Source organism: Trachemys scripta, chromosome 2 (genome assembly GCF_013100865.1).
Source record: "Trachemys scripta elegans isolate TJP31775 chromosome 2, CAS_Tse_1.0, whole genome shotgun sequence".
NCBI lineage: Eukaryota > Metazoa > Chordata > Testudines > Emydidae > Trachemys > Trachemys scripta.
Genome location: NC_048299.1, coordinates 243244005 through 243269008, shown reverse-complemented (window position 1 = coordinate 243269008; position 25004 = coordinate 243244005). Strand labels below are relative to the sequence as shown.

General features: G+C 41.3%; 1 protein-coding gene across 1 annotated transcript in view; it reads right to left on the bottom strand.

Moving 5' to 3' along the window:
- The window catches only part of MTDH (metadherin), a 55563-nt gene that overhangs the window by 2962 nt on the left and 27597 nt on the right, over nucleotides 1-25004 (bottom strand). Inside the window, exons 7-12 of the mRNA XM_034763343.1 lie at nucleotides 23203-23289; nucleotides 19579-19677; nucleotides 16613-16737; nucleotides 15732-15851; nucleotides 9904-10023; nucleotides 190-346 (exon numbers count right to left, since the gene is read on the bottom strand). Coding sequence (XP_034619234.1) covers nucleotides 190-346; nucleotides 9904-10023; nucleotides 15732-15851; nucleotides 16613-16737; nucleotides 19579-19677; nucleotides 23203-23289 — 708 coding nt within the window. The remainder of the gene's footprint in view (nucleotides 1-189; nucleotides 347-9903; nucleotides 10024-15731; nucleotides 15852-16612; nucleotides 16738-19578; nucleotides 19678-23202; nucleotides 23290-25004) is intronic.

Sequence of the window (25004 nt, the reverse complement as noted above, 5' to 3'; positions counted from 1 at the left end):
TGATACAAAAAAGATTTGAATCCAGGTTTCCATACAGCAAAAAGCTAGTGCATTTGCCAAATACAGGTCTTCCTTCTCTCTCCTCCCTGCACCCAGCAGATGGTTAAATAATACTCCAGTTATTAAGCATGTAAATTTAACAGAAAAAAAAGTCAGCATGATTTGATCTTCATACTGAGTGTTACTTACTTTGTGGAGGAGGCACACTATTTTGCTTAATATTGGGACTGGAAACATCTGTCTCTTGTAGCATCTGTGGCACTTGGGAAGAGATCTTGTCAGAATCACTCTCTGTTACAATTACAGATGGCTCAGTAGAAACAGCAAGTGGAGGAGTCTCCTCAGGCTATTTTGAAACAAACATTTTTTGGATTAATTTGGTAAAGTATAGATTATATAACATTAAGCATTGTTTAAGCACTGGCATTTCTGGTTGAATACTTACAGGTCTTCTGAAAGGATAATACTGAAAACAAATCTAAACTATGATTAATGTCTTGTCAAATTTTACCAACAGAGTCATAAGATCATGGCTGCCCTCTAGTGAAAAAAATGAATTAGTTTGAATAAATGTTTAAGGGGATACTAGGCCATTTCATTCCTCTAGTCAAAGAGACTGGGGTGAGGAGAAAGGAAAAATAACCCAAAGGATAGAAAGAATTTGATCTCGTTTACAGGAATGTATTTATTACAGCTGCATAGTGCACTGTGAAATATTACACACTTTTTATTTCATAGTAATGCAATCGATCATTTAAGCAGGACTACGCATAACTCCAATTACTACAAGGTTCATAAGATCACACATTCTACAGTAATCAGAAAGTGTCTAGTTAATGTTGCTTAAGTATTCACAATACCATGTCTGTACAGTCATATACTAGTACTACAATAACATTACATACTTGCAAAATTTGTAAGATTTTAATGGTGACCACTGTATAACGGCCTAATGGAAAGATACTTTATAGCGTTATCCCATTAGCTACATTATAGTATTTCAAAGAAGCAAATATAATTACTGCATGCTGTTTTGGAGATACACATGTTCAAATATTGCAGGCAGCACTTGTATTTTAAGTAAAACCGTTTTATGTAACCTGTTTGTATGGCACTTATCTGGATTCAAGCACAATAAAATACAAGCCAAAACACAAAAATCAGAAAGGTAGCCACCCTAAACACCAGACAGAACAAAAAGGAATATGGCACAAGAAAAAACTCCAACTTTCAGGGTAAAACACTTGACTAAAAAGGACTTAAATCCTAAGGAGTAGGGGAGAGAATGAGTAAGATGAAGAGACAATGTAGGGTCTCTCTAAAAAGTGGTTACAGATAAGTCCAAGCTGCTTTAGCTTGACGCTACCAAGGCAACCGTCAGACTACCGAGAAAGGGTTTGCCTTCAGCCCCATGATGACTGAGTCTAGGGACAAAAACGGATTGTAACGGACAGGCAAGATCATAAACCAAGATCATAAGCCCTATGTCCTACTCAAGATTTTATATCTACTGATTTATATCATGCCCAGTCATGAGATCTGGGCACCTTATAATCAAAAAAAACTTTATGGGAACCTTATAGTAAATTCTTACAAAAAATACCCACATTGCTAAGAATAATTTCTCAGTTATGGAAGTCTTTATATACAAGGATATCCAATTGAATCCGGTAGAATGCCATGAGTTAGAGAAGGTCCCAAAGGATGAGCATGACTGACTCAATTGCATTTTTCAGAGTAGCAGCCGTGTTAGTCTGTATCCGCAAAAAGAACAGGAGTACTTGTGGCACCTTAGAGACTAACAATTCCATTTGCTATCGTGAGTAGCAAGTAAGGGTACATCTACCTAGCAAAACACACCTGCAGCAGAGACTTGGGCTTGTACTGCAGGGCTAAAACTAGCAATGTAGACGCTTTGGGTGCAGCCAATTCAGTGAGTGGGGAGAGTCTTGGAGACCAGTCCTGGTCTAAACTGTTATTTTTAGCCCTGCAGCAAAAGCCCAAGTCAGTTGACCCAGACTCAGCCTCACTGCCCCAGGTCTTTTTTGCTGTGTAGATGTACCCTAAGAGGCCACATTTTGCAGCTTGTTGTAAATCAATTTCAAAGAAAGCCAAACTATGGAGCACCTAGTAATCTAGTCTAGATTTCACAAAGTTATGGATGATGGAGGCAGGTCAGCCTGGCAGACAGGGACTTGTCAGATGGTAATAACCACAACAGTATGTCCAGGCTCAGAAAGCAGGAGGGTTGTCTATTCTCTGACTTATTTTATCAACACCCTCCGTAGTCTCCAGAAAAGACAGGCACATCTGTCAAACTGATTAAAACCATAATCACTACCCTCAGTCTTCCTTTGGATAGAGTTTTAACCAGTTTTCTCATCATAATAAGAGTTACCTAGAAAGTCTGCTCACTGGATGACAGTCAAGAATGAGTTAATAAAATGGGATAGTTATGTAACATCAGCGTACTGATACTGCAATCCATTCTTCTGTATGCCTTCCCCACCCCTAGGTGAAGATGAACAAGAGTACAAGATTACTTTCTGTACCCTCCAACCAAGGATAAGCACAGCAAGTCTACAGCAGACTCACCCATACGCATCTGAAAAAGCAGACTCATTATTACTTGCACAACAGTGTCATTCAGCCAGGACAGTGCTGTCCATCACAGATAGTCAACCACACTGATAAAGCGGTTACTCACCTCTTTGTAACTTGTTCTTAGAGATGTGTTGCTCATATCTATTTATTAGGTGTGTGCGCACACCCCATGCACGGAAGTCGGAAAACTTTTCCCTAGCAGCTACCCGTTGCGCTGGCTGTGGAGCCCCCTGGAGTGGTGCCGATATGGCGCTCTATATAAGGCCCTGCCGGCCCGACCCCTCTTCAGTTCCTTCTTGCCGGCTATTCCAACAGAGCGGAAGGTGGAGGGGGGGGGGAATGGAATAGATAAGAGCAACACATCTCGAATAACAAGTTACAAAGAGGGGAGTAACCGTTTTTCTTCGAGTGCTTGCTCAGATCAATTCCAGTTAGGTGACTCCCATGCCTTACCTTGGAGGTGGGGTTGGAGTCAAGGTAGTGCCGACAGAAGAATAGCCCTACCGAAGGCCGCATCATCGCGGGATTGCTGGACTATGGCGTAGTGTGACGTGAAGGTATGCACTAAGGCCCATGTGGCAGCCCTGCAGATGTCCTGAAGGGGCACATTTGCCAGAAAGGCCTTAGACGATGTCTGAGCCCTTGCAGAGTGAGCCGTAACAGCAGGCAGAGGGACTTTTGCCAGATTGTAGCAGGTATGGATACATGCGGTAATCCATGAAGATATCCGCTGGGCAGAGACCGAAGTGCCCTTCTTCCATTCCGCGATGGCGACTAACAGTTGAGTCATCTTACGGAATGACCTGTGCAGTCTATATAGAAGGCGAGAGCTCTTCTAACGTCCAGTGAATGAAAACGCTGCTCCCGAAGGTCGGCATGCAGTTTCGGGTAGAAAACCAGCAGGAAAATGACCTGGCTTACATGGAAACGAGATACCACTTTTGGCAGGAAGGCTGGGTGAGGCCTTAGCGGAACTTTATCCTTGTGGAAGATGGTATAAGGTGGTTCACATGTGAGATCTCGTAGTTTAGAAACACGGCATGCCGATAAAATGGCCACTAGAGAAAGGCGACCTTCCAGGAAAGGTAGAGGAGTGAACAGGAAGCCAGTGGCTCGAAAGGAGGCCCCATCAGACAGAAGAGAACCAAGTTCAGGTCCCAGGCTAGCATAAGAGGTTTCGTCGGGGGATGGATCTTTTCCAAACCTTTCAGGAAGCGCCACACGACTGGGTGTGCGAACACTAAGTGTCCCGCCGCTCCCGAATGGAATGCTGAAATGGCTGTGAGGTGAACCTTAAGGGAATTGAAGACAAGATGTTGGTCTTTCAAGTGCATCAAGTAGTCCAGGATGCAGGGTATCGGAGCTTGGAGCAGGATACTTGCCGCTGGGTGTACCAGATGGAAAACTTTTTCCATTTAGCTTCATAAGTGAGTCTGGTAAAGGGTTTACGGCTTTCCAGGAGTACTTTGAGAAGTTCTTTGTGGATCAGCGGAAATGACGGAAAGGCGTAGAGAAGCTGGCCCGACCACAAGACCAGGAAAGCGTCCGCGATCGAGCTCGGACTGTGACCCCTGAAGGAGCAGAAGGTTGGGCACTTCCTGTTGGTCCGCGAAACGAACAGGTCGATTCAGGGAAACCCCCAGGTGCGGAAGATCGAGTAGATGATGTCCGGGCGAATCGACCATTCGTGCATGAGGAAGCATCTGCTCAAGCTGTCTGCCAGCATGTTCTGAAAACCCGGCAGGTATGAAGCTTGGAGAGTGATGGAGCGGGCTATGTGGAAGCAGAGCAAGGCCTGACAGGGATTGGAAGGGAATTTCAAATGTAAACAGTCTTTGTTAGCAAGAGTCAGGCTAACTGTAACCCTAATAACGCGAGATTTGTAGAAGCGAGGATTGTGTGAGGCGAGTGGGAAGAACTGTGAGAAGTTGTTGCGACCTTGTGTAGATAATATGGAATGTAGACTAGAGTATAAATGAGAAAAATAAGATATCAGGATGACCTATGTATAAACAAAATGCAGCTGATGCTTATTATTGTCTGTAACAAAAGGTATAAATGCTTGTTGTTATTGTTTACCTGTAGAGAGACCTGCCTACCAGGGGGAGACCCTATGTTCTAGTGCACTCTCTCCCTCTATGCAATTGCTTGAGAATAAAGTATCTGATTTTGCTGCAACTAACCAAAGAGTGAGAACTGTGTTTTTCTTTGACAGCTAATCAGAATTCCCACAGAAGAAGGGCTTCGTGGCAGAGCGGCAATGACCAGACTCCGCCTTGTTTGTTCAGATAAAAAATGGCCGTGGTGTTGTCTGTCAGAACTTCTACGCAACGGTCTCGTAGGTGGGGAAGGAACGCTTGGGCATGCAAGGCGGATCACCCTGAGTTCCTTGATACTGATATGGAGTTAGCTCGTTTTCCTGCCACAGACCCTCCGTTGTCAGGTCTTTGAGGTGAGCCCCCCATTCCAGCACGGATGCATCTGTGACCAGAGTCAGGGTGGGTTGAGGAGGATGAAACGGGACCCCACCGTTTGAGGGTCCAGCCACAAGCGCAGGGAGTCGAGAGTGGGGCTCGGGACCATAAGCACCATATGTAGGTTGTTGTGGCCCGGTCGATATACAGACGCCAACCACATCAGTAGGGGTCTGAGACGTAGTCTGGCATGTTGCACTACATAGGTGCAAGATGCCATGTGACCCAGCAGCTCTGTCCCGAAGGAGGGCGTGATGATCTACACTGTGGGTACCTGCTTCTCCTACGGGAGAAGTCCTGCCTAGGTCTAGGCAGGAAGGGGCATTATTGCAGGGGCTGAGGCTTAAACGGCTTTCTTTGAGTGGCCAGGGTATGCATGCCCAAGGATTTTATGGTGTTCCTTGTGTCTTTCAGGGTATGCAGACAAGAGTCAGTTTGCTCAGTGAACAGACCCTGGCTGTCAAATGGAAGATCCTAAATGGTGTGTTGCACTTCAGGTGGGAGGCCGGATGACTGGAACCATGCATTCCGACACACGGCGATGCTGGAGGCCAAGGTGTGAGCTGCCGCGTTCGTGGCATCAAGGGAGCCCTGGAGGGAGGTTCAGGCTACCAGCTTGCCCTCCTTAGCGATGGCCCCCAGTTCCGTGCAAGACTCACATGGGAGGAGTTCCTGGAACTTAAGGATTGCAGACCACAAGTTATAGCTGTATCTGCTGAGAATCACAAGCTGGTTCACGATTCAAACTGAGAGGCCCTCCGTAGAATAAATTTTACTACTGAAGAGGTCCATGTATTTCGCCTCCTTTGATTCTGTCCACCTGATGAGTCTCCCCCAGACACCTAAGGCAGGAGTCATGGGGTCGCCCGTAGGCATGGGCTTGCCGCAAGAACTACAGGGTTTGAAGCCCTGGGACAGCATGCCCCAGAGCCCCGCAGGGCACTCGTTGAAGGGGAAAACCCCCCCAACCACTACACTACACTTAACCTAAGATAACTACTAATGATTAACTAACAAAGGAAACTATTTACAACGATAAGAGAATGCTAGGGAGTAGTGGAGTACTCGCTAGCAAGAGACCACTGTTCCAACAATGGTCATGGGCAGTAAGAAGGAACTGAAGGGGGGGTCGGGCCGGCAGGGCCTTATATAGAGCGCCATATCGGCGCCAGTCCAAGGGGCTCCACAGCCAGCCCAACAGGTAGCTGCTAGGGAAAAGTTTTCCGACTTCCGTGCATGCAGCGCGCGCACACACCTAACTGGAATTGATATGAGCAAGCACTCGAAGAAGAACAGGTCCATTTTGGTGCCGAGAAAGTAATTGGCTAAGACTGTGAAGAGCCAGTCCAGACAAGATCTACTAAACAATAAGATTAAGTTACTCCTGCAACAGGTACTGCGCTCTGGGCTTTGCTGTACTCCGGTGTACACTGATTACAAGGCTTACTGTAAAGCAACATTAAGAATAAGAAATTCAGATGAAAACTAACAGAAAAAAGTGATCCGCTTTTCATGTTTTGATAACAAATATGAAGTGGGATATGTGGCATACTGGAAGTTGTTTCCAGTTGTATTAGCTCCCCTACAGTTATCTATTTGATGCACATGGAGCAAAATGAAACTTGGAATTTTTTTTTTTTTAAACTGTACATTTTCCATGTTTCTGCGCACTGCCCCCGCACCTCCCATTGGCCGGGAACACAACTGAATTATACTAATAACTAGAACAAATAGTATTACGTGCACTATTGTACACAAAAGCTGAGAGAGAATATTGTTCGGGTACCGAACAGGGTCCCAACAACCGTTACGGGTGGTAAGAAGGAACTGAGTGGGGTAGGGGCGTCTCTACCATTTATATCCGCAAACAGTGGTGCATGGTAGCAGGGGGAGTACTGAGTGCACAGACACCAATAGTGGAATGCACATGTGCAATCACTCAAAGGAGAATAATTACACTGGTGCCTGATTTGATTTATTAGTATGTAACTAGTAGCACTGGGATTTTCTGAAACTCACCGCTACTCAGTTTCGAAGGGGGTGTATATATGAATTCCCATAGTGCTAGATTCCAGCAGCTTTTCCCACCAGGTCCTACCCACTACAAGATGCTGGTAATGTCAGCAGGGGGAGAGTAAGATCCTCAAACCCTGCTCTCCCTCTCTGTTGGGGCACTCAGGAAGCATACCTTATGTTACAGTTTTCTATCTTACTTTTGCTTTTCTAATTTTATGGGTATTTACTCAATACTGATTACCAAAGGAGACCTCCTTCACTGTTTCAGAAACTTTTTTCAGAAATTTTCATCTTGAAACAAAAGAATACAAGGAGTTGCTCTGTACCGATCAAATCTTCAGAGATGGCCAAGAAAATCGAAAATGCAAGGAGGCTTCTCTTGCATTGTCAACACTGGAAAATTACACTATGTTAGACCCTTACCCCGAGGAATCTTGGTAACTAAAATTATATTAGACAACTTGGCACTCATGTGTTTAACTCTGCCCAGCTGACGCAGTGCGAACTCTAGGCTACCTAGCTGTAACTTCAAGGGAAAAATTGTTATAGAAAAGAATTACGTTCTTAAATTTGTGTAAACAGGCCTGATCCTGCAATTTTATACAGGCTGACACTGTGTCTCACGTGGAACCCATATATGGGCATTCCTGCACAGACCTGATGGTTCAGAACAATAGGCGCAACCTAAGTCTCCAGGCAATAGCGTGCACCAATCAATCCATATAAGGGTTCCATGTGGGACACAGTCTGCCTGTTTGATACATTCATATCAAAACCAGAGTTGACTTCTTTTAAAAACAAAGAATTATGAGCAATGAACAAAATCTGCTGAAAACAGTCAGATTCTGACAAGGTTATCAATTTATAAGAGAAAATGAAGACTAAAATTTTTAACTAGAGTTTTGATTAAATAAAAAAATATTTTAGTACACTGGTCTTGATTTTGTGAAAAAAAAAAATTGTGAAGTCCTGTAGTAAGAGAGTTCTAAACTTCTAACATGAATAGGCTTTTAGGAAAAAAATTACTAGATTTTTTTTTTTTTTTTTTAAAGTACTTCTGAACCCTGCTTTCCAGATCCTAATCTAGAAATCTTTTGTATCTCAATTAAGTTGTCAAATTATTCCAGTCTTCTCTACTAAATTAGTTGCAACTCTGGGCCCAACACAGAAACATGAGCAAATCATAGTGCATATAAAATTAAATGGCAAATATAAAAGAGGTCAACATTTTCCAGAAAAAGTCACTGATGTATAGAGAAAGTTTTTTAGTTCATCAGGCAGAGTTTCAATCATTCAGTTATGTGTCAGTTCTATTTCAGGCAAAATAGATTAAACGACCTTTTAATGGTAAAGTCAGCTTTTAATCTGCATATTTACCATTCAAGATTTAAAAAGTCACATAAAAGGATGATATTTTAGGTAGCTCTAGTGCCTGAATATAATTTTCAGAATTATATTTTCATGTAAAAAATAATCAGATTCTTTATAAAAATCTTACTATATCTGTTTCCTTTGGGCGATCTGTGATCTTTGCTACAAAGTTATTCTAATAAGTAACTATTTGAAATTTAGACCTTATCTGTGGTAAATTGATGATGTTTTGTATTTGTTAGAGGAATGTTTTAAAAGAAATTCTAATTTTACATGCCATTGTTGAAACTTAAGTTAAACATCATATACCCATCAGAAGAAATTGTACCACCCAAACAGCAGTCTCAGTGACTTTCAGTTTTAGCCATTACATAGCTACAAGAATATTTTACCCACAGAAATTGACAAAACCAACAGTACTACATAGTTTTAGTGGACTACTTAACTTTTAAATAATATTTCATTTATGGGTAACACCATTTTGTAAAGTGTGCCAGATGTTTTCAGTTTATATATAAATGCCATCTACACTGCACATGATTCCAGCCTACTACCAGAAGCAGAGATCCTGTTCTGGAGGATGAGTATCATTCAATGACAATATCTAAAGATCCTGCTGCTTGGAGAAAGAGGCGGGGGGGGGGGGGGGGGGGCGCTCGGGAGGAGGGGAGAGGAAGTCTGCCTCCTTTCTCCTCTCTTCCCCCACAACCAAAAGATCTCTTGCTGTTTCGGAGAGATGAAACTGGCTGCCAGAACATTTACAGACTTAGATGACAAACAGTTCTTTTCACACCGGTTACATGCAACCTCCACATGCAATTTTCCTTCAATTTTTCAATTCTTGAGATGGGAGTGCATTTTAAGACTGATTATGTAATAGACACAAGATTAAATTCCCAGAAAGTACAGATTTCAAAAACAAATCTTATTTGTTTCAGTTACTTCCCCACATCAAATCCGCTCGGTTTACCAGTCTAAAGATGTTTTTTCTACCTACCAACACTGGAATCTGAAGGGCCAACATAGCTCACTGAGAGAGCCAGAATAATAAAGATTTTGTAACTGATATTTAACAATTGTTAATGTGGATGCCAGAATACATTATAATCCAGGTCTCACTCCCATTCTTATATCAGGTCTGATTTATTACTTTGTAAACCCCCAGTTAATGCAAGCATACTTTATTCAGTTATATTTGCTTACTTGAACAATAAACACAGGGTAAAGGTCTACTGAGTCAGCAGATGTGCCCTTTAAATTAAGGAGGCAGAAGTGCACCTAATCAACGTTCCAAGCCTATTTCATATTTGAAAGCACATAGCCTGAAGTGATGGTAATGTTAAGGATGCAGACAAGTCAAAAAAAAATTGCATTGAAACATTTTGATCTTGAGTATTTAAAATAGGAACTTTTTTTTTTTTTTTTTTTAAATTCATACCTCAGCTGGTTCACTAGTGCTTATGGTCTTCAAAGAAAAACCTATTTCCTGTTGTGGTTGAGCTTTTGCAGTATCCTCCTGAAATTCCTCTCCAACCTCTCTATCCAGGTCTTCAGCATCCTACAGAAAAAAGAAGGGAATGAGCCAACAGCTGCAGAAGAATTCCATTATCCTTTTCCTGTTAAGTCTTGGTTCTATTGTGATACTAACTCAACTAGGTTGCATGGATGACATTAAGAGAAGTAAACATGTAAAGAAAGTATTAGATTAATACACCTGGACATGCAGTACAGGCCAGGATTATTACAAATAGTTTCTAGAATGTAGCACGAAAATATCTATTGAGGTAAATCAGTGATGTCCTAAAGGCAATAACCTATACAAGTAAATTACTTATCACAAACAAAATTAAGTGTTTTAAATTATGAAGCACTTTAAATGTATGTACAAAGTGTGTGTGAAATTTAAAGTGAAGTTCTATTCTGAAAAGCGACTGTGTAAAAATGTCATTTGGGGTTTGATATTTGTTAATTCCATGCTCAGTTTACAAGTAAAAAGACATTCCTAACCATGAGCCCTGCAGACTAAACCTGAACTCTGCTTATTTCATACGTCAACACTATTAATGAAGGTTTTGCAGAAAAAGCTAAGCCCTCAGAGATGTATATGCAACTCTACTGTCTTCAAATTAGGTCTAGAAAGAAATCTTTCTATTTTAGATGTTTATATAGCCCCAACCACCACGGTATCTGAGCACCTCATAATCTTTGTGTATTTATCCTCACATCACCTCTATAAATTAAGGAAGTACTTTTACCCTCATCTGTAAAATGGGGAAACTGAGGCACAGAGGCCTAGTGACTGCCCAAGATCACACAAAGTCTGTGGCAGAGCAGGAAATTGAACCCAAGTGTCTCAAGACCAAAGCTATGCCCTAAACACTGGACCATCCTTCTCCACACACTCCTTTCAGCTTGCACAGATGAAACCAATCAGACCATAACAATTATGTTGGTGAACGAGGAGGAATAGAATCCAGCTCACTCATTTTTAGTTAACAGACGTCAAAGGCAGTTTAAAACAAAACAAAACACAAAAACAAACACAAAAACCCTTACTTTTGGTCACTCAAATCAGCAGATATGACTGCCCACACTGGAAGTATATCCACTGAATAAGTTCCCATCTGTACACAATCATTTTTCAAATGAGAAAATCACTGTCAGACCTACTTTAGTGTTCTGGATTTAAACTGTAAACTAGTTTGTCCTACTGTAATAGCAGTCTAACCTTACAACAGGCTCTCATATTGACAGTTCTATATGCACCCATCAAGCAAGAGATTTAAACAATTTAGGTTTTTTAATACTGTTTATAAGCTCTGTGGATGGTAAAAAGTTATTCTCACCTTCTGTACATTTAGGCTGATATACAAATCCAAAAAAGGTAGCTTTCTTAAACTGAGAATCAGAACGAAAAGTATTAAACAAGAACTTTATGAAACATATCTGGAGATGCAAAATTAAATGAAATTAGAAATATTAGAGTGTAGCTAGCACTTGATTCCTTGGATAGGAATCAATTGGACAGGATAATTGACAGGTAGGTTACATGTAACTATAGACTCAGACTCATAGACTTTAAGGTCAGAAGGGACCATCATGATCATCTGGTCTGACCCCCTGCATGCTGCAGGCCACAAAACCGTCCCTACCCCTTCCCTTGACTCTGCTGTTGAAGTCCCCAAATCCTGTGTTTTAGTGACTTCAATTGGCAGAGAACCCTCCTGCTAGCGATCCCTGCCCCATGCTGCGGCGGAAGGCGAAAAACCTCCAGGGCCTCAGCCAATCTACCCTGGAGGAAAATTCCTTCCCGACCCCAAATATGGCGATCAGTAAGACCCCGAGCATGTAGGCAAGAGTCTCCAGCCTGACCCCTGTTAGCCATTATACTATTTACCTGCAATTGCTTGGTATTCCTTGGCTAATATGTTTTACCATTAAACCATTCCCTCCATAAACTTATCTAACTTAATCTTAAAACCAGACAGGTCCCTCGCCCCCACCGTTTCCCTCGGAAGGCCGTTCCAATATTTCACCCCTCTGATGGTCAGAAACCTTCGTCTAATTTCAAGCCTGAACTTCCCCACGGCCAGTTTATGTCCATTCGTTCTTGTGTCCACATTAGTACTAAGCTGGAATAATTCCTCTCCCTCCCTTGTATTTATCCCTCTGATATATTTATAGTATAGTATATATATATTTATAGTATCTGGAATTCAGAATATATTGCCTCTGCAGGTCCCTGTTGGAGGAGCTGTTTCTTGCAAGCCACAGGCCACTATACAGAAGAGAGACAAACACAGTGTGGAATTTGAGCATTCCAAGCTGTGGTTTTAGAAGCTCTGCTCCTTTAGAACCCTCATTTCTTCTTTACTGCAAGTAAGATACTGCAAATCTACAGTGCCTCTCCCTCTCTCCAAAGGCATTAGTTACAAATCCCAGTTGATGGTTAAATCTCTCTTTATGAAACTGCCTCTGCAGAGTCTCACTGTAAGTGACTGGCAAGTAGTACCAGTCCCAAGGAGTGAGATCAATTAAAAAACAAAACAAAAAGAAAATAAGCCCCCCCAAAAACACCAGAGGACAGCTTTCCCCCAAAAAACATCCAATATGACTCCAGATTTGAGACAGTAATGATTTGTAAAATGTCTAAACTGAACTGTGAAAGGCAGCCCTGCATTTGATATACATTTGAGCACAAGCAGCTAAAGTAGTTACTCTCCCAGTAGAACGAGCTCACCCTGTCCGGGAACACTAGTAGCACTAGATAGAGGTGAAACTCTTGTGCTATCTTTGCAAATACTATAAACTACTGAGGTGACCTAAGGAACTCTTACTCCGGCCCAGGTAGTAATTAACATCTTGTTCAGACCTAGCTTGCTGAGATCGAGCATAGCTTCTCCTAGGAAGTTATGATTCCTGGAGACTTAGAATTTCATACAAAATCAAGCTAAATTACGATCTTAGGTAAGAGTTTAGATAAAGTCACATCACTACCATATCATTAGGGTATACGGTATAAGACAGTCTGCCAAAAGAACTTTCAGCTCACTCATATTGTACCTATATTTAAGAAAGGAATAAAAATGATCTGGGAAATGACAGGCCCATTAGTTTGACCTCAACTGTATCGTAGAATCATAGAATCGAGAGGTCATCTAGTCCAGTCCCCTGCACTCATGTCAGGACTAAGTATTATCTAGACTAGGGGTCGGCAACGTTTGGCACGCGGCTCGCTAGGGTAAGCACCCTGGCGGGCCGGGCCAGTTTTATTTACCTGCTGACGCAGGTTCGGCTGATTGCAGCTCCCACTGGCCGCGGTTCGCCATCCCGGGCCAATGGGGGCAGCGGGAAGCCGTGGCCAGCACATCGCTCGCCCGCGCCGCTTCCCACTGCCCCCATTGGTCCGGGACGGCGAACCGCAGCCAGTGGGGGCTGCGATCGGCCGAACCTGCCACGTCAGCAGGTAAATAAAACTGGCTCGGCCCGCCAGGGTGCTTACCCTGGCGAGCCGCGTGCCAAACGTTGCCGACCCCTGATCTAGACCATCCCTGACAGATGTTTGTAAGGTCTTAGAACAAATTTTGAGAGAGAGAGAAAGACTGAGATAAATGGTAACTGGGATAAAATACAAAATGGTTTTACAAAAAGTAGATCATGCTAAATCAACCTGATCTCTTTCTTTGAGAAAATAACCAATTTTCTAGACAAAGAAAATGCAGTAGATTTAATCTACCTGGATTTCAGTAAAGCATTTTATACAGTTCCACATGGGAAATTTGTAGTTAAATTAGGATGATGGCAATTAATGAGAACAGAAAGGTGGGTAACAAACTGTCTAGAGGGGAGACTACCATGGGTCAAGCTGAAAGGTGAATTACCAGGCTGGGTGGGGACTACTAGTGGAGTTCCTCAGGGATCGGTCTTGGGACCATCTTAGGGCTGGTCCATAACGTAGCTGAAGAGAAGTATCTTAGTTCGAACTTACCGCGGGTCCACACGCGGCAGGCAGGCTCCCCCGTCAACTCCGCGTACTCCTCTTGCGGAGCAGGAGTACCGGCGTCGATGGCGAGCACTTCCGGGATTGATTTATCACGTCTAGACAAGATGTGATAAATCAATCCCAGAAGACTGATTGCTTACCGCTGGACCCGGAGGTAAGTACAGACGTACCCTTATTTAACATTTTCATTAACGACCTTGGCACAAAGAGTGGAAGCGTGCTAATAAAATTTGCAGATGACACAAAGTTGGGAAGTACTGCCAATATGAAAGAAGACTGGCATATCACACAGGAAGACCTGGATGACCTTGAAAACGGGAGTAACAGAAATGGAGTAAAATGAAACATGATAGCACGAAGTGTAAGGTCATGCACTTTGGGATGAACAACAAAATTTTTTGCTATAAATTGGGGACATATCAGTGGGAAGCTACAGAGGAGAAACAAGACATGGGTGTACCGGTCGACCACAGGACGATTATGAGCCTCCAGTGCAATGCAGCAGTGAAAAAGGCTACTGCAATATAGGATGCATCAGGAGAAGTATTTCCACCAGAGACAGGGAAGTGTTATTACCTCATCTGGAGTACTGTGTGCAATTCTGTTGTACCATGTTTCAGAAACATGAATTCAAAGTGGAACAATTCACTGAAACATTCTGAAATAATCTATCACTGACGCATTAATACATACTCAAATTTGCTCAATCCAAAGGAAAAAGTTTAGGTTTGAAATCGAATGTTCTAACCATTAGAAGACTGGAGCTCTGAAACAGCCTTACAAGGGAAGTAGTGGAGGCAAAAAGCCTAACTTGTTTCAAGACTTAGCTTTACAGAGGGGACTGCATGATTAGGTGGCCTATAATCACATATGGCCTATCCATGACTGCTCTTAGGAAATGTGTCCTATCTTCAGCCATTGGAGATAAGATGGGGAAGGGCTCTGAGTTACTACAGAGAATTCTTTACCAAATGTCTGGCTGCTGGGTCTAGCCCACATGTTCAGGGTCTGACTGCCATGTTTAGGATCAGGAAGAAATTTTTCCCGTCAGATTGGTAGAGACCCTGGCGAATTTTTGCCTTCCTCTGCAGCATGGGTTAGTTACTGGTCTGAACTAGAGTAAGTTGTGGATTCTCTGTAACTTGGAAGTCTTTAAATCAAGCTCAAGGACTTCAGTAACTCAGCCAGAGATTATGGTCTTATTACAGGAATGGGTAAGTAGGATTCTGTGGCCTGAAATATACAGGAGGTCAGAGTAGATGATTATGATGGTTCCTTCTGGCCTTAAAGTCTGTGAGTTATTCCCCTATGTAATACAATGGTCAAGCAGTCTCTTCCGAAAGACCAGACACCCACTGCGGAGGAAAACAATGGTTGCTAGGTGCACCCTTAGTGAAGATCAGAAACTTTATTTTGCTGAGGATGATAAATAGTTCAGGATAAGCGAAACTGAACTGGTTTGGGAAGAACACCCACATTTTCCCTCATGTTTCATGATTTTTCTGTTGATCAACAATTAAATATTTGATGTTTAATTAATCTGATGAACATGATTCAATTTTTTGAACTATGTTCACCAAAAGAGTCAGGCAGCTATTTAGAACTGGCATTAATCAGTCAAGTATTCGAATCATGTTAATTCTTGACAAGCAGAAACAGAATATAATTCAAAAGTATTGAAAAAAAATCAAGTGCATCTTTTAAAATTAATCAAGGATTTTGCCCCAGAGAGATCAGTAATACATGTTCTTATTTTATTGTACCTGTGCAGGAGAGCTAGCTTCTTCACCTTGCTTCTTTTTCTTCTTCTTCTTCTTCTTGGATTTGCCACTACTACAGCTCTGGAGAGTTGGCTCTGCTTTTTCTCTCTCATCATCTGAAGCCTGAGTATTAGATGTACAAAACTGAGTCCAAAGAAAGTATAATTTCTCACTGCTTTTCGCTGACCTTCTAAAGATGGTATGCATGTCAATCCTTTGTATTGTTTGTACTTAAATTCTTAAAGCTGCAAATGGCCAGATAGATTGAACTGGTAAAATTAAGAGTATTTTGGTAATAGAAAAACATTCTTTTCATGCTATTTAGCAAACACTATCAACAGCAACTTGCCTGGCAAATGGCCAAGATAATGACATATTTGCTTTGCATAATCAAAATACCAAAGTCATGGTAGGCACTATGAGCTTTCCTCTCAATACTAGCGCAATAGCTCGACATTTTTAGTCTACAGTGAGCACTCTACTTCTATCCCTTCCTTTGTAAATTACTCCAGAGAATAGCGGTAGAGCCAGTGCTATGATAAGCTATATTAAAGATACTTTGAAAAAATGTCATCCACCTGCAATTGTATGGGAGGGCTGCAGAGCAAAATGCAAGCACTGAGAAAATGTTCATTTTAAGGAATTGCTGCCCTATACCAATCCTAATTTGGGCAATGAGGAGTGAAACATTAAATGTTTTCCTTCTTGACTGTTGTGCTTTTGTGTTTGTAACAATAACGGCACCACTATACATATTCAATGAAAAGTCAGTGTAATGTGGGAATTAAATTGCCTGTTTATTGCTACCATGCACTACTATAATCCAAAAAAGGTAGTAAAGGATAAGGTAGGGAATTTAGTATGAAATAAGTTAGGTTATCTACCTTCTGAACATCAGATAATGGTTCCTCAGGCTGTGGAATAGAAGCCTTTTCTTCATCTACCCAGTTCCCCCACTCTTCTGCTGGTGCATTCCAATCAGAGCTGGGATCAGCAGAAGAAAGACCATCTACAAAGGTTAAAAATAATGACAGTTTCAGGAAAACCTACTTATTCTACAATACGATTGCCAATTTTCAGGAAAATGCCAAAAGCACTTCAAAAGTCAATCCTGTAATAAACTCTACATTTTCTTGCTGTTAAGATAGTACAAACTCATTTTTATTATTTTTAATGTTATAGAGTTATTTTTTATTAATAAGTAGAAGACGCTTGATGAAGGCTTGAGGTAGGACCTAATTGCTTTGAGATCCTCCAATGGAATGCATAACAGAAGGACCAAATTTAAATATTTAAAATATTTAAATATTTTAAATTTCTAAAGTGATTTTTTTCTAGATGGGCAATACTGTTATTTCCAATAATAGTACAAAATACTAAAAGTCTGCAAAGATTTAAATTTCTGGAGAATTAATTTTCTTGGCCAAAATTGTTATCAGTATGAATTCTTTATAAACTGCATCCACATTTACTGACAAATTAAGATCTTGGAAGAAAGATATGTTATTACATAAATTGGTACAAAAAGGGTATTAGTTCTCATTTTCAACAGTTAACCCAGTTCTTCAAACCATGGTATGAGCAGTCAAGGTGACTCTTTGTAAGCAGACTGGTATATAAATGCGTTCTGTTGATTTGATTTTAATCTTGAACTTAAAAGTTGATTTACTGAGTTTTTGCATACTGTATTTTTCTTCAAGTTTTGCAGGTCTTTGCTCCATTTTTCCATTAGGTTGTTTATTTCACTGAGGACTTGCAAATATGTTGTCACTGATGAATGTGACAGATTTAATAAGTCAATTCACATTTCATAGAGTAGAAATACTGATTAGAGCGAATTATGAAGAAAGGTGGAAACTTTTGTACAGAGTGACAACAAGTGGGTTTCAAAGTTAACATCTTATGCCATGTACCATAAATATGAGTAGACTAAAGAAATTAAGGTAAGAGAGAAAAGGGAAAAAAAAACAAAAAACAAAACAAAACAAAAAAAAAAAAACTTACTTGCTTACCAATGATGAATAGTCTGATTTCAGAATATTTATATTTGTATCCCTTTCGTCCATGCATTGACTTCTCCAATCATTTAAAATACTGCCAAAACTGAACTCCCTCCCACCTTGGGGTGAAGTTAGTGTAACAAGCTAGTAAGACAGACTGATATGGTTCAATTATAGCCTAACATCTAAAATCCTTAGCAAAATACTGGCTTCTCACTTGAAGATCCCAAAGTTGTCCATTCTTTTCTATTCAATCTGATACTGGCACTACCTCTGCATCTGAATACTACTTTTATTTGCATCCAACCTGAAACAGGGGATAATGTACACAAATATGTACACTTTACACGTTTCCCACTTCTTCTCTCACATTTGTACTTCAGTTATTTGATATCCATGACATTATTGAACTATGTAATAAACATTCCCAGCGGCTCAACATGCTCAGGAATTTGGCTAACTATACCCTTTAGAATTCAGACAAGTGATTGACCCTAAGATGATTCTAAGAGCTATAAAAAAAGCAAGTTTGTATTATTAAATCGGATGAAAAAAGACCGAGTGCTGGACTAGTTGTGTCAAACTGGTCATACAGAATCTACACTATTTGCATATATTACTTCCTTGCTGCTCTTAAACATACTATCTTTCTACAAACAATTTAGTAATTGTTTAATAAATAATACAGTAGTATAGTTGACAGGATAAAACTTATTAGCCAGTAACACTATAGCTACTGTTTCCTAGTCTAATCAGCCAATGGATATGCACTAGATTGATATGGAAATAAACAGCCATAAATATTAAGCAGTTTAATGTGAAAATATCTTAAACAAGACAGTAAGTGTTCTTTACAAGTATAGTATTAATAGTAGGGACTAAGATTTAAATATTCAGTTACATTAATATTTTATACTCTTCACATTTGGAAAGACTGATCTGTGTTGAGGAACTACAAGATCATATTTCAAATGTACAAGAAAAATTCAAGAGTTAATGATGAAACTGAGCTTTATACACCAGTTCTTAAATGATTTCAGGGGTATTCACTCTGGGGGACATTTATATATAGTCAATAATTGTGTGCTTTTACTATTATTAGATGAGCAGCAAAGAGTCCTGTGGCACCTTATAGACTAACAGACGTATTGGAGCATGAGCTTTCGTGGATGAATACCCACTGTCCACCACATGCATCCGAAGAAGTGGGTATTCACCATTCATGCTCCATACATCTGTTAGTCTATAAGGTGCCATAGGACTCTTTGCTGCTTTTACAGATCCAGACTAACACGGCTACCCCTCTGATATTATTAGATGGTTCACAGAAAACAGGCTGAATTCAAATGTCTTCCAATACTCAGTAAAGCACAGTGTGCTATGACCAATACATAAACTGAGCTCAGAGGCTTGTTATGTACTCATGCGCTGGAGTATTAACCCACTCTATTGGATCCCATAGCAGTACCTCCGTAATATTAAGCCAGTACACTTCACTCTGGGATTCAATTACTTAAGACTATTTCTAGCAAAAACCAGAAGAAACTGGATGCAGTTTTTTTCCATATCTGAAACAGGTAAATTTCCTTAACAAAGTGTTTTAGCTTAAAAAAATATCTATTTGAGGACTATTTTATATTTACATAATCATTAAAACTATGAATTTCAGCTGTAAGTAAGTTTCCTGATATTTGTGCCTTAAATTGACATTTAATATTACAGAAATGAAAGAGATATAAAGCAAAAGCAACAGAATATAAAACCAGAAGCCAGTTAATGTAAAAGTTCAGACTGTGTGGCTGAAAAAAGCAGAGAAAATTTTAAATCACAAGAATTTTAGAGGAACATACTTAACCCAGACCATTCATCATCAACATGGGGCTGACTGCGGCTTAAATCCCACTGAAAATCAGAAGTACCAGGCTGAGTAACTGGCTCATTGCTAGATCCTGAAAGAGAGCAGAAGGAATACACTTATGAAAATTTTGGAATTTTTGTTAGCTTATAAACTTGGGTCTGTGGTGCTGAGTTCTCTTATTTAAAAATAAAAGGAAGTAACAAGGTAAGGTAAGAAAAAGAGGGAGAATCCAGCAAACAAAAGAAAACTTTTATCAGAGAATTCTGAGTGAGCAGGAATTCTGCTCTCTCCCCTCCTCCTGTGCATATTTTAAGTCAGAAGGAGCAAAAACAATTATCAGGATTTCAAAACTCATTAGATTCACTGTGACATTTCTTGCAATTTGAAGTTCTACATTCAGAAGAACAGACAAACGTCTTCTGGAGATCCTCTACAGCAGCAGGCTGGCCTGCTAGTCCAGCAGAAACATACTGGACTATGGTACCAAATTTAATCTCTCTTTTTCAAGCCAAGAGAGGGGAACACTGAAGAGTGCACCCAACATTCAGTCACAGTGATAAAGGACACCACAGACTGCCTTCAAAATGGAGCATATTCAGCGGGAAGAGCAGGGACATAGAGATCCCAGTAAAAGAAAAAAAAAATAGAAATACTGAAACACAAAGACAAAATTAAGGGATCACAGGCTATGGAGAAAGAGATAAACACTGACTACACAACATTCCACTGAACCTTGTTTATTGTATATTGAGGGCACAACAGAGTCTTATGATAATGGTAAAATTACTTGCCTGTAATTCTGCTTTTCTGAAGATCTCTTATAGCAGCGGTTCTCAAATTGGGGTCTGCGGAGGGTACTCCAGGGGATCCGCAAGTCATGTCAAGAGCCGCTGGCCCCGCTGATCAACTCCTCTCCTACCCTCCCAGCGCCTCCTGCATGCTGCTGAACAGCTGTTCCGTGGCGTGCAGCAGGCACCGGGAGAGAGGGGGAGGAGTAGAGATGGGGCACGCTTGGGAAGGGGGCGGAAAGAGGCGGGGAAGAGGGGCGGGGTGGAGTGGGGATGGGACCGGGGCTGAGCAGGGGTTGAGCACCCCCAGGGAAAATTAGAAGCCAGCTTGGGGGTCTGTGAAAAATTTTAAACCAAAATGGGGGTCCTCAGGTTACTAAAGTTTGAGAACCGCTGTCTTATAGGATTCTCACTCCTGGCTCTTAACTCTACTAGTTCTTAAGGTTTAAAGGTTTCACCATTGAGTGCAGTGTAGCAGGACAGAGTAAGAACAATCATCATTGCTGGCTGTTATATGCAATACCCTGTTGAGTACAAATGCTGCCCTCCAAGTGTTACAGTCAGCTGTCTAGATTGTGCAGGAGGCAAAGCTCCCACGATAAGCCAATACTGGTGAAGCATTGAAAGAATGCTAGCAAAGTTTTCCAGCACCCAGAAAACACAGTAGGTGGCAGTGCCCCGAGAGGTCTGAGAAATCTATGAATCCTTTTATTCATTCCCCTCCTTCATGGTCCACTAGGATAAAAGGATTGCCTGAACTTCTCTCTCAACATGTTCATAATCTTTGCAGCTACATCAAATCTCATGCTTCAGGGCTTCAGCCAGTTGTCTGCAGAGGTAGGAAAAAATTCCTTCCCAGATGCACAACTGGCTCGGTTTATTCTGCTCTGGTTTTTCCCCCACCTTTCTCTAAAGCAGAGATTGGCCACCAAATTGGGGAGATCAGTACTTTGAGGCGGTACAGAGAATCTTGTTCCTCAGATGTCTGACTGATATGTCTTGCTCACACAACTGATTCATTTCTGACCCAAAATCTGGCAATTTCTCCCCAAGTGAGATTGGCAGGGACCTGGAGTGGGGTTTATGGCTTCCTCTACAGCATGGAACACTGATCACCTTCTAATCTCATGTGAAGAATTTCCTACCATAGCTGGGATTTTAGGCATTGCTACCACTACTGCGACTTAAGCTTCTCCTATTCTCTGCTTGTGACACACAACAGTTTAATCTACTGAGAACTGATATGTTTAGTCCAACTAAACTCATTGGGCTCAATACAGGAGTATTTGTGGCAAATTTAATATCCTGTGATGTCAGACTAGATCTAAAGGTACTTTCTGGCATTAAATTCTATGAAATTAGATACTGGAGCATCTAACTCAGGTGTTGGAGTGCCAAGATACTGGCTGTAAAGAATATGGTGATGAACACACTCAACAGTGCCAGATAAGAGACACATCCAGGTGGAGACACACCAAAGTACAGCAGAACCCGGTTTATCTGATTTAATTGAGACCAGGGCTAGATTGGATAATCAAAAATTCAGATAATCCAGAGAATGGGAGAGTGCGAGACTGCAGCACTGTCTAACAGACGTAAGAAAGATTGCCCACTTCTGGACCTGTGCACACACTGGTTGTTCAGTTAATACGAAGAGCTGGATAATGGAGGTCAGATAATCAGTGGAACAGTGGAAAAGGAGGTAGAAAGAGTGCCCCAGGAAAGGCAGAAACACTAGAAAAAAGAAACAGCTGAGATGCTTCACAGAACTTGCACGAGCACTCAATGCAACTGCTTCACAAAAAGTTTAGGTAAATATGCCAAGTTGACTGGAGGAATGGGCAAATAAATATGCAACAAAGGAACTCAAAACTGGAATTAGACAAAAGTGCAGTCTCCAACATGCCGCTTCTCCTTTGCGGACAGTGGTCTTCTAGGAGGTGATGCAGTGTTTAGAAAGCAGTATTTATACTTGGCAGAGGTAGCATACAAGAGTTATTAGGAGGTCTAGCTTGCAATCCTCTCTGCTACTGCACCTTTCTAGGGTAAAAAATACTTTTAAGAGTTAAGGGAGTTATTCCAGTCTCACACTAAGGAGCTAAGACATAGAATTTACAATCCTACATATATGGTATCTTTAGGGAATTATGTTAATGCTCCTTCATCAGGAGTCTGAAATTGACATCTGCAGCAATGCCCAAGTGTTCCTAAACACAGATTGCTTCTGATGAATGATGAGCAGAACAGGAAGGATCTGGAAAAGACACTGAGGTGACAATCTCATATTTAGTCTAGCTTTTGGGTTTTTATTTATCATTTTGGAGAATGAGGTATTTATTCTAATTGCATAACACTTAAATGTATAATACATAAAAATCAATTCCATGATTAAAGATGTGGCAAATTCTTTTTCTACAATTTAGGCTTAGACTATACTAGCAATTTATGTCAGTATAACTATGTTGCTCAGGGATGACGAAAATCCATACCCCCTGAGCAACACAGTAATACTGACCTAACTCCCAGTGTAGACAGTGCTATGTTGATGAGAGGGTTTCTCCTGTTGACATAGTTACTGCCTCTTGGGGAGGTGGATTACCTATGCTGATGAGAGAAGCCCTCCAATTGGCTTCTATAGTGTCTTCACTGAAGCACTATAGCAGCGCAACTGCATCCGTACTGCTGCAGCCTTTTAAGTGTAGACAATGCCTCTGTCTTGCGAACCACAAACTATAACCATGTCTGCAGAACGATTATTGAAGAAAAAAAAAAAAAGGGTGTCTAATTTAAGTACAGTTGTAGAAAAAACTTTGCAAAGTTTAACATACCAGAAATTGCAGGATTTAGTCCTAAGGAAGTGAAAGAGGCAGAATTTGGTTCAGAGGCCTTGATCCTTCCATCTACATTCCAGGCAGCTGAAAAAAAAAATAAAGAGCTTAATAACTTCACACTTTATTTTGCCATATTGAAGGCATCTAAAAATCAGTTATCTAAAGCTGTAGGAACATGGTCAAAAAAATCAGAAGACATTCCAACCGCAAGACAAAGTCTCATCCTAGTAAAATATTACCTGTGGCTTTAAGTTGTCTTCTTATAGTACTCAGTAAGCAAGAGTAAAAGTGGGTGAGGCGATATTTTTTAATTGGACCAGCTTCTGTTGGTGAAACAGACAAGCTTTCAAGCTACACAGTGCTCTTCTTCAGGCCTGGGAAAGGTACTCAGGGTAGGTCTATGCTTAAAACGCTGCAGTGGCTCAGCTTCTCCCATCAGCCTAGTTAATCCACCTCCGTGAGACACCAGCAACATAGTTATACATCTCTACCCCGATAGAACGCTGTCCTTGGGAGCCAAAAAAATCTTATCGCGTTATAGGTGAAACCACGTTATATCAAACTTGCTTTGATCTGCCGGAGTGCGCAGCGCCCCGCCTCCCCCAGAGCACTGCTTTACTGCATTATATCCGAATTCATGTTATATCGGGGTAGAGGTGTACTGATTTAAGTTTAGACATGGCTTCAGCGTCACAGGTAAATACAAGGTGGAAGAGATTGTTTAGCACGATAACATTCTAAGGCAGTGGTTCTTAACCAGGGGTCCTGGGCCCCTTAGGGAGCGGCAAACAGGTTTCAGGGGGGTCCGCCAACGATGGCGGGCATTAGAATTGCTAGAGCCCAGGACAGAAAGCCAAAGCCCTGCCACACAGGACTGCAACCCAGGGTCCCAAGCATCGCCACCCAGGTCTGAAGCTGAAGCCTGAGCAACTTAGTTTCGCTGTGCTCCCTGTGGCATGGGGCCCCGGGTAATTGCCAGGCTGCTATCCCTTAATGCCGGCCCTGGCTTTTATATGCAGAAAAAGAGTTGTTGTGGCACAGCTGGGCTGTGGAGTTTTTATAGCATGTTGGGGGGAGCCTCAGAAAGAAAATGATTGAGACCCTCTGTTTTAAGGGAAAATTCAAGGTGAAATGGCCCGTTAACACCTCCGCAATCATAGAACAAAAGGGAGGCGGGTTAGGGGTTACAGATTGTTGTAGTTATCCAGTGTCTTTATTGAGACCATGTTTTTAATGTCTAGCAAAGTTATGAACTTAAGCTCCCTGGTTCATCTTTTGAAGGGCAGATATACACTTAAAATGCTGCATTAGAAGCTCTCCCATCGACATAGTGCTCTCTACACAGGCAGTTGGGTCAGTATAACTCTGTCACCGATCCACCCCCAAGTGGCACAGTTATATCAATACACGTCTGTAGTATACACCTGGCCAAAGTTGTTGTGCAGGTTTCCTTTGAGGACAAGGACTGAGAGGTCAGATATGGAGCGATCATTTTGTGAAAAGTGTTAGTCTACAGCAGGGGCAGGCAACCTATGGCACGCGTGCCAAAGACGGCACGCAAGCTGATTTTCAGTGGCATTCACACTGCCCAGGTCCTGGCCACCGGTCCGGGGGGGCTCTGCATTTTAATTTTAAATGAAGCTTCTTAAACATTTTAAAAACCTTATTTACTTTACATGCAACAATAGTTTAGTTATATATTATAAAGACATTCCAAACGTTAAAATGTATTACTGGCACGTGAAACCTTAAATTAGAGTGAATAAATGAAGACTCAGCACACGACTTCTGAAAGGTTG